This window comes from Populus euphratica, unplaced genomic scaffold, assembly GCF_000495115.2.
Source record: "Populus euphratica unplaced genomic scaffold, PopEup_1.0 scaffold305.1, whole genome shotgun sequence".
NCBI classification, from domain to species: Eukaryota; Viridiplantae; Streptophyta; class Magnoliopsida; order Malpighiales; family Salicaceae; genus Populus; species Populus euphratica.
This window is the reverse complement of record NW_011500189.1, coordinates 127,623-138,331: the sequence shown is the minus strand read 5'-3', so window position 1 is coordinate 138,331 and position 10,709 is coordinate 127,623. Positions and strand designations below refer to the sequence as shown.

Genomic DNA, 10,709 nt, shown 5'->3' with positions numbered 1-10,709 from the left:
TTATATTATTAGATATATTATTATAAAACATGTTTTAGTTAAGGAGTTATTGATACTTTAAGTGCAAAATGATGATATAAAACCTTGATAAAAATATACTTTTAAGTACTAATCATATACCATGACAGTTGTTGTTTCTTCCTCTAACTTGACCTTAAGCCATCGGCACTTCTACCCACCTCACCATAGACCATTGATGGTAGGCCCATACCCTCGACGCCAAGTGACCTTACTTTGTCTCCCCTCATTTTACCTTGCAATCTGCAACTTTTTAGTTGCATGTAAAACATTAACAAAGTTCACGTTCTGTAAAATAATTAACTGATAATGTGAACTGGAATCATTTCAGCCCAGCCTAGATAACTAGGATGGGTCTAGCCCACTTAAAAAAAAAGGGTTTATTAAGTCACTAGTCAACCTAACTAGACTGCATTAAGCTAGATCTATTTTGATTTAGCTCAATTTATATAATAATAGTAGTACTAGTAATAAAAAAAAATTTAAATCCTTTCAAAAAATTTGTGATTTTCTCACATGTTTTTTTCCAATAATTTTGTTCAATAATAGGTTGTATATTTATACTGTAAGATATAGATTTGGTATTATAATACCGAGTTTTCTCCGAAGCCTTTCTAATTTTTTTTTAAAAAATAAAAAAAGTTTTAAATTTTTTAAATTAATTCTCTTTCAAAAAAATAAAAATAAAATATTTTGTTTTCATGCATATGGTTAAATCCTAAAATTCTTCCAAGCTTGTTTTCATAAAAAAAATTACATCTTTCTCATGTTTAAAAATACAAAAATAAATATCATAACTAGTTTGTGATTATTAGTTAGGACTCGACCAAAATGTCAAAGACCCTTCACTAATCATTTTTTTCTTTTTATATTAAGGTTTAGATGCAAACTTTAATATTTAAAGATGTAAAGCTACACAGTAGAATATACTCTCAAGCATTAAAGATACAAAGTGCAAAATAAATAGCATGCTAAAATTTAGACCTTATAACGATTTAGATTTAGTCCAATAAGGTAGAAACTCTCTCACAAAGAGAGACCTACCTTAGATATCAGAAAAAATCAACAAATACAAACTTGACTTAAAAAACAATCAAGCAATAATATAATTTACCTTAGATAGGGTATACTAGGGGTTATGGACGTGTCTTCTTCTTGCATAACTAATCCCTTATCTAGACTCTTATAAACCATGAATTTTTTAATAATTATAATATTAGATGATAACTCATGAATTTTATAATTATAATTTTATGATTAAACTTAAAATTCTTTTCTTTCCTAATAACACCTCTCCACATGCATTTTTAGCAGCATTGTTTAATGTCATCTTGGGACACACAAGATAGCATAAACAATGATGTAGTAAATACTTGATTATAAATTTTTTTTAAAAAAATCACTATTAAATAGAAAAAATAAAAAGTTCATAACTATATGATATGGATATTTCTGTGAGAAAATGTTTGACTCAAGGTCCCATATCATTGCAGAAAACAGAGGATTATGTCAGTACCTTCTGGGGAAGTTTTTGTTGATTACCCCTTTGATAGGATTAGAACATCATGGACGGTGCCTGTAAAGGATACAAATAACAGTGGAAAATTCAGGCAAATCTAAGCATGCTTTGCTACTTTTACCCCATGTAGCCTTTCAATGCTAAGGCAACTGACACTTGTCCCTCTCACATGTCCAACCGTGGTAACTCTCACCACTTTTACATGTAGGCTTAACTAAAACTGTTGAAATTACTTTGTAGACTCGAATATAAGGAGCACAAGAGAGGGTGAACGGCAAAAAAATTGAGTGAAAATGGCTCCAAAGCGTCGAGGAAAGGAGGTGGTGGGAACTGTGTTGAGGTCTACAAAGAAATTAAAGAAACTGTGCAAGTTGCTGCTATTGAAAACGACAATCAAGAATCAACACAAGATCAAGACCAAAATGGTGAAACCGAGGATATTGATACTCCTGCAATGGAGACTTGCAGAACCATTCCTGTTGATGAGAAGGTACACGAGGAACAAGACCGAGCAATTGAAGTTTCAGTGGGAAAGCCCGACAAGGAAGCTGCTATAGCTGATTCTCAAGAACATGTACAAGGGCCATCAAAAGAAGAGAGACAGGAGGACCAAACACGTGAAGTTTCACTAAGAAGAGCCCTTAAAAGTTCTCATCAAAGGTGATACTTCTTCAGGTGCTGCTTCTCGAGGTCAGAAAGAAGAGCCATCAAGGGAAGATGAGATCAGGAAGGAGGACCAAACAGGTGGAGTTTCAGTAGAAGAGCCATCTAAAGAAGACCCAAAAGAAGATGCAGCTAGTGCTGGAGATCAGACACAAGAAGGGAAATGGGAGATTGGGAGGAAAAAGAAGAGAAAAGGGGGAACAACAGAGAGTGGTCCTGGTTACTAGAGGTATGCGTTTAAGGTACTGAAGCGGGTGCACCCTTTCAGGATAAAGATAACCATTTCATCTTTAAAATTCAAACTTCATTGTATTTAGTAACAGACTTCTGACGTCTAGGTGTGAATTAGTTTCTCTATGACCTATATGTACATTTCCTTTTCATTAATGAAGCAGTGTGCAATATCATAAAAAAAGCTCCTGTATTAAACGGTATCAGCGCAATACAAGTTTCTCATTCATTAGTTCTCTTCTCTTCTGCAAATCCACGGTCTCAGCAATACTAATTTTTTCCTACTTCCCACAACGAAACCATGACCACCACAACTATCTCCTCAGATACTACCACTCACTCCAGCCTTCAACACCGTGAGGTTCCTCTTGTTATCATTAATATCATCCCTCAAACACCCCTCAAGCTAACATCTACGAATTACATTTTTGAAAACTTCAATTCAAAAACTTTATTTATTGGGTATGATATTATTGGATATATTGATGGATCAACACCCTGCTTTCCAAACATTATCACTACAAACAACATCACGATCACAAATCCTTCTCACAAGCTTTGTATTCGACAAGATCAACTATTGCTCAATGCCTTAATCAGCTCTTTCTCGCCTACCATCATTCTTTTCATTGCTTGTGCAAGTACTACTAAGAAAGCATGGAACATCTTTATTAACACCTATGCAAAACCTTCTCATGATCATATCAAACAAGTCAAAAACCAACTCAAAAACCCAACCAAAGAAACTCTGACCATAACTGAGTTTCTTCACTATATTAAAGCACGTGCTAATAAACTAGTTATCCTAAGTGCACTGGTCGATCTAGAAGATCTCACTAACAAAATCATAGATTGCATAGGAGATGACCACAAAGAACTGGTTCGAGCTATCCAAGCATGTGACACACCTATCTCATTTGATGAGCTTTATGAAAAACTTCTCTCTTTTGAAATTCATGCAACAACAACAACCTTGGATACGTCCTTTCCCATTACAACCAATCCCATGCAAAAGACAACTCATGCATAGCGTGCACATCATTTCACCAATCCTCGTCCTACTTATTCCTCCCTTGCCACTCCTCGCCAATGGCGTTCTCCATATTTCAGACATTCCTTTTTATCAAATCATCGCTCTCTATTGCCAAAATCACCCTTCATTGAAACAATATCAAGGCTTTTGCCAAATTTATGGCATTTAGGGCCATACAACCAAACGTTGTCCCTCCTTCCAACTTATATCAATTCAGTTTTTAGCTACTGAGCCTTCCACAGCACAACATTCAACATCTACTTGGCAATCATGGGCTAATTTTGTCACCAACACTACCTCCACTCATCCAACATGGCTCCTTAACAATGGTGCAAAAAGAAGATGCAGCTAGTGCTGGAGATCAAGGAACAAAGCTAGGACACAAGAAGGTAAAAAGACGGCGGCAAGGAAGGATCAGACACAAGAAGGGAAATGGGAGATTGGGAGGAAAAAGAAGAGAAAAAGGGAACAACAGAGAGTGGTCCTGGTTACAAGAGGTATGCGTTTAAGGTACTGAAGCAGGTGTACCCTTTCAGGATAAAGATAATCTTTAAAATTCAAACTTCCTTGTATTTAGTAACAGACTTGTGAAATAGTTTCTCTATGACCTATATGTACAATTCCTTTTCATTAATGAAGCAGTGTGCAATATCATAAAAAAGCTCCTGTATTAAATGGTATCAGAGCAATACAAGTTTCTCATTCATTAGTTTCTCTTCTCTTCTGCAAATCCACAAATCCATGGTCTCAACAATACTAAATTTTTCTTACTTCCCACAAAGAAACCATTACCACCCCAGCTATCTCCTCAGATAGTACCTCTCACTCCAGCCTTCAACACCGTGAGGTTCCTCCTCTTGTTATCACTAATATCATCGCTTGAACACCCCTCAAGCTAACATTTACAAATTACATCTTCTAAAAACTTCAATTCAAAACTTTATTTATCGGGTGTGATATCATTGGATATATTGATGGATCAACATTGTGCCCTCCAAACACTATCACTACAAACAGTATCACGATCACAAATCCTTCTCACAAGCTTTGGATTTGACAGGATCAATTATTGCTCAATGCCTTAATCAACTCTTTCTTGCCCACCATCATTCTTTTCATTGCTTGTGCAGGTACTACTAAAAAAGCACGGAACATCCTTATTAACATCTATGCAAAACCTTCTCGTGATCATATCAAACAAGTCAAAAACCGACTCAAAAACCGAACCAAAGGAGCTCTGACCATAACTGAGTTTCTTCACTATATTAAAGCACGTGCTAATAAACTAGTTATCCTAAGTGCACTGGTCGATCTAGAAGATCTCACTAACAAAATCATAGATGGTCTAGGAGATGACTATAAAGAACTGGTTCGAGCTATCCAAACTTGTGACACACCTATCTCATTTGATGAGCCTTATGAAAAACTTCTCTTTTTTGAAACCCATGCAACAACAGCGACCTTGGATACGTCCTTTCCCATTACAGCCAATCCTATGTAAAAGACAACTCATGCATGGCGTGCACATCATTTCATCAATCCTCGTCCTACTTATTCCTCCCCTGTCACTCCTCACCAATGTCGTTCTCCATATTTTGGACCTTCTTTTTTATCAGATTATTGCTCTCTCTATTGCCAAAATCGCCCTCCATTGAAACATTATCAAGGTTTTTGCCAAATTTGTGGCATTCAGGGCCATACAACCAAACGTTGTCCCTCCTTCCAACTAATACCAATTCAGTCTTCAGCTACTGAGCTTTCCACATCACAACATTCCACATCTACTTGGCAACCATGAGCTAATTTTTTCACCAACACTACCTCCACGGATCCAACATAGCTCCTTAATAATGGTGTATCACTCCACGTGACAACAAATCTCGATAAAAATACACTTTTAAGTATCAATCATGCATCTCACCACGTGACAACAAATCTCGACAATTTATCACTCCACTCAGCTTACAATAGCAATGATGATGTTATGATAGGCAATGGTACCGGTCTCTCGATCACACACACTGGTTCTACAAATACTTCCTCTCCCAACTCCACTTTTACACTATCTAATGTCCTTTATGTGTCAATTACGAAATGCAACTTGATTTCTGTTTATCAATTTTGCAACTCTAACAATGTTTCAGTGGAATTCTCGCCGTCTTTTTTCTTTGTGAAGGATCTTCAATCAGGGGCACTTATGTTTCAAGGCAGTACTAAAGATGGAGTATATGAGTGGCTGGCTTCCAACCCTACGTCTACACCAATTCTAGCCTTCTCCATCATCAAAACCACTTGCACTAACTGGCATCATCGCTTAGGACACCTAGCATTATGTATTTTACAACATATTTTGTCTAGTTATCATTTAGAATCCTCTTCAGCTATCATAAAAGATTTCTCCTGTAATGTTTATCTCTGCAATAAAAATCATAAATTGTCATTCTTTGCTTCCATTTTGTATGCACAAAGCTTCTGCAAATTATTTTCTCTGATTTCTGGACCTATCCAGTTATATCTTCTAATGGCTTTAAGTACTATGCTATCTTTGTTGACTACTTCACCAAATCTCTTTGGTTTTATCCTTTCCGGTGTAAATTGGAAGTTTATGACGTTTTCCAACATTATAAATCAATTGTTGAGAATTATTTTAACCACCGCATTGTCACTATCTATTCTGATATCATAAGAAAGTTCCTATATTATACACCCAGATCTTGGGATGTCATCAATGGCAATGAGTATGATTAACAGCTTGATGAATGACATGTGTGAGAGGATTGCTGAAGAGGCAACAAAGTTATCAGACTACAGGAAACGAACAACATTGTCATCAGGGGAGATTCAAGGAGCAATGAAGTTGGTTTTGCCTAGAGAGCTTGGAAAACATACCATAACCGAGGGGTCCGAAGCTGGTACCAACTATATATCGCATGGGACTAAACGGTCTAAGTCCTGGCGAGCCTTGTCATAAGTTAATCTTGGTTAGGGAAACTGGCTTTGATCATCTCTTGTATGATTTCTTTCTCCCGATCACCAAGGGCTACTCCCAGTTTGTGACTTGTATAAGAGGTTTTTGTTGTAATCTTTCCCTTTTGTACGTATCAAGAACACCTTCTGTTGTCAGGAACTCATGGATTTTTTTTTCCATTTAGTGCAATTAATGGTGATCGTAGCTTGGCCTTGGGGTGCATTAAGAATCTATGATTAATAATTCCTTCCAGTTTCTCCTCCAATCTATCGGATGATCATCTTGGATCCAAATCGTTTCCAATCAAATTATGTAAGATCATATTATGACATTAAAATCAGATTACTCTAGCCTAGTGCTTCTAGGAATTGCTTTAATTTCAAAAATAGTAATAAAAAAAATTCCATGCATTGTAATTTGGCTCTATTAGTTAATCTATCAACCCTTTTGTAATTTGGTTGAATTCCCTTAATTTGGTTCTTTTAGTGAATCTATTTTTAAGATGTTTGTTAACCATACTAGATGCCATAACTTCATACAATTATCTTCAATTTGTAATCATTTAACTTGAATATTTTTTTATATATACTTTTTAGGTTTAGATTACAGCACTGAAAATTCAAGAATGAAAGTGAAAAAAATTAAGATTTCAAGTAAAAAAACATAAGGTTTGTAAGGTGTTTGTTCAAGTCTAAGTTTTAGAACATCCAATTGAGGTTTCAGCCAAATGTATTACAGAAAAAAGAAAGAATGACCATTTAAGTGACACTCAACCACATGATGGTTCCAGGTGATCATGATTAATCTAGTCATTTAAAAAAATTATCATATTAGAATTTTTTTAAAAACCAAGTCATTAGATTTCAACCAGATGTTAGAATCTAAAAGTGATTTCTACATGTTTTTTCTTCTATAAATCATGTTTTTTAAAGAATTCATTAGATCTAAAAAAATCATGTTATAAAGACACAATTGACAACAATCACACCAGCACAATTTCCCGACAAGTTAAGGAGTTAACAAAGTTTTTTACAATTTTTTCTTTATTAGTTTAGGTATTCTTTGAAGAATTTCAATTATTTAAAAGGATTAAAAATAGTAATTAAAAAAAGAAATAAAATACAAAATAAACTTTATATTTAATTAAAGAGTAAAATTGAAAACAAAAATCAATTTGGCAAAAACACCAGAAAAACCAAAAGAATAAAAATCAAAATTGATATAAAAATAAAAATAATTTTCTGATTGAAAGATAAAATTGAAAATGATAATAAATTTTACAAAAGACAAAGAAAAAAATTAAAAATCAAAACAATGAATATCAAATCAGAATGCATAATACTATTAATTTGAATTGAATTATAAAATTAAAACCAATAAAATTTTAAAAAAATTAAGTACAAAAATAATAATCAAAAGAATAAAGATCACATTAAAAAATATAATATTTGATAAATTAGAACTGAATAATGAAATTTAAAACAAATAAAATTTCTATAGAATGGTCAAAAATAAAATTTAAAAATAAAAAAATAAGGATTAAAGTTAAAATATGAACAACAAGAAAGATTAAACTATAATTTTTAGAGAAAAAGAGAAAAAATAAAAAAATAATTTATTGACAATAAATTAAACCACCAATACTAATATAATTCACTATATATAAAAAAATACATTAATATTTTTAACATGATTAAAAAATATAATATAATTAAAAAAATATTTTTAAACACCAGAAGGCCTGATACAAATTGCTTGAAGTGCTCAAGAATCTTTTAGTTTTGTGCCGTGCGTGTACACACATTTGTTCTTTACATGTGTGTGTGAATTTCAAATTATTTATTAGCTGATATAGTAATAGCCACAAAATCATTGTAAAAAAATAAAAAGGTTCACATTGTAAAAATCAAAGTCAATTAGATGCTTTTAATAACTTTAACTTGTACTCTATACAATCTCTCTCTCTCTAACTTTAACTTGTACTCTATACAATCTCTTTGTTTTTTTCCGACCATCTTCGTCCCACTTCAATTTTTCATTTCGAATTTTCAATTATTCATCAAAAGCATAATTTATTAATTAGTAAGCTGTTCATATCCTCAAAAATATATTTTCTTTGAAACAAGTACAAAACTATGTATTTTGAAATAAAAATAATTAATCAAATATACAAAAATCATTATTTTATGGTCAAAGCAAAATAAGAGGGAAGAAGTCTGTTCTGATCCCACATTGTAAAGTTAGGGTTTTTTTCTTTTATTTTCGTTTTTTCAAAATACAATTAAAACTCTAGTTATTAAATATAGCCTCGCCCGGCACGGCTAATCGATTCTAAACCCCATGTCAGAGCCTAGCTTGTTTCAGGTTTTGCAATAAATAAAGTGAAGTTAATTTGGTATAACTCCATGAAAAAAAAAAAAAAACCTATTACCCAGAAAAAAATTGTTCAAAATCTATTATTTTTTTTTAAATAATATTTAAAAAAAAAATAAACTAAAAAATAAAGTTAGAAAAATTAAAATAATATTTAAAAAAAAAACTAAAAAATAAAGTTAACCTGTTCTTTTCATAACTCCGATCTTGCACGAGATTAACTCAATCGGGTTTAATACCACGTAACTGAAAAGCCAGTTAAACAGGTATAACCAGACCGGTTTTGAGGATAGAAAGAATCGGAGTTTTGGTTTTGAAGAATTTTTAAGACAAAAACAGTGGAACTCGCACCTAACAAAACAAAACAAATGCAGATAGATGCTCTGCGACACTCCTATCTTCTTCTACATGGACCCCAACGAGGTGTTGCATCACCTTAACACATCCCCTGGCCATTAAGTTCAACATTAATTTACCTAACAATCATTGCATAAAGAACACTATCCATGGCTATCTGTTTCTGGCCATGTTAATCTCTCTCTCTCTCTCTCTCGCTACCATAATTCATCCAACTCTTGACCTGCAATGAAGCCCCACAACCGCAAACTACAAGTACCATACAACGATGCACCGTTCGAAAACCCCATCACTCCCACTTTCCAAACCTCTAACTCCACCATGTCACCGCCACCGTTCAAACAACCAACCACCATACCATCGCCAACAACTTCTTCAGAGCTACAACAGCAACAACAGTTTTATTCACGCACAGGGTTTGAACCGTCTGTAGCCTTAACAGTTCTATTTCTCTTAATAGCTCTCTTCTTCATGGGATTCTTTTCTATCTACACCCGTAAGTTCTCCGTCAACCCATCATCATCGTCGTCGTCAGAGGATTTCTATAATTCTCACAGACAACGCAGCACGGGCACACCAAGGCCAGCAAGTACATCCAGCCGTCCATCAAGGGCTTCTACCAGCTCAGGAATTACTCGAGGTCTTGACCCACAAGTTGTCAACTCACTGCCGGTGTACTCTTATTACCATGGTGATGTGAAGTACCAGATTGAGTGTGCTATTTGCTTGGGTGAGTTTGAGGAGAAAGAGGCTGTTAAGATGATACCAAGATGTCATCACGCGTTTCATTTGCAGTGTATTGACACGTGGCTTGAGATGCACGTGACTTGTCCTGTTTGTAGAGGGGCACAGTTCGTTCATGAGAAGGGCGGCGGTACCAATGGTTTGGGTGTGATTCACGAGAGGGTTGATCAAGGTGCGAGCCAACCAGTGGCAAGATCGGAGGTTGGGAATGGTGACACGTCATTGGAGGTGAGGGGATAACTAATAGGTGTTCAAGGCTAGGGTAGAGAATTTTGCTGCAAAGAGCATCTAGCTGGTGAATAGGTTTCGTTGAATGAATGTATTGTAAATATTTACTAAAAAAGTTTTTTCTTTTCTCTTTTTTTTTATTATAAAATAGAGTTTCTAACTTAAAATTTGTTAAGCAAATGGAAGCATGAATGTTAGGTGAGGTACTAAGTTTATTAATTCCTTAAACTTCGAATTTGCAAAGGCAGTAATTAATTATGTATCCTTTTTAGTTGATGTAATTATGCCTTAATTAGAGTTAACATAGACAGTCACGTACAAAGGAAGGAAGAACCTGTTTTCTTCTCAGATAGTACAGGCAATATAACATAGATTGATGCAGGTGTTGTGATTATTTATGATAATTTTAGTATTTTACTCCTTCGGTTTGTGTACTTTTTTGTTTTTTTTTATCCCCCTCCTATGAGTACTGGCCTTCTTCTCGTGTGGGAAAGGCTCCCTGTTTGACCTCAGATTTGCTATGACTTAAAGCATATTATTGGTAATTATTTAAAGTGGTAATTATTCAAAGTATT

The 10,709-nt window shown here is 34.2% G+C and overlaps 1 protein-coding gene across 1 annotated transcript in view; it reads left to right on the top strand.

The window, feature by feature from the left end:
* Window positions 1-10,480, top strand: part of LOC105111674 (RING-H2 finger protein ATL57) — a 17,642-nt gene extending 7,162 nt beyond the window's left edge. Inside the window, exon 2 of the mRNA XM_011007108.1 lies at window positions 9,302-10,480. Within this exon, the coding sequence (XP_011005410.1) occupies window positions 9,391-10,146 (756 nt within the window). The 5' untranslated portion in view covers window positions 9,302-9,390 and the 3' untranslated portion in view covers window positions 10,147-10,480. The remainder of the gene's footprint in view (window positions 1-9,301) is intronic.
* Window positions 10,481-10,709: the final 229 nt, after the last annotated feature.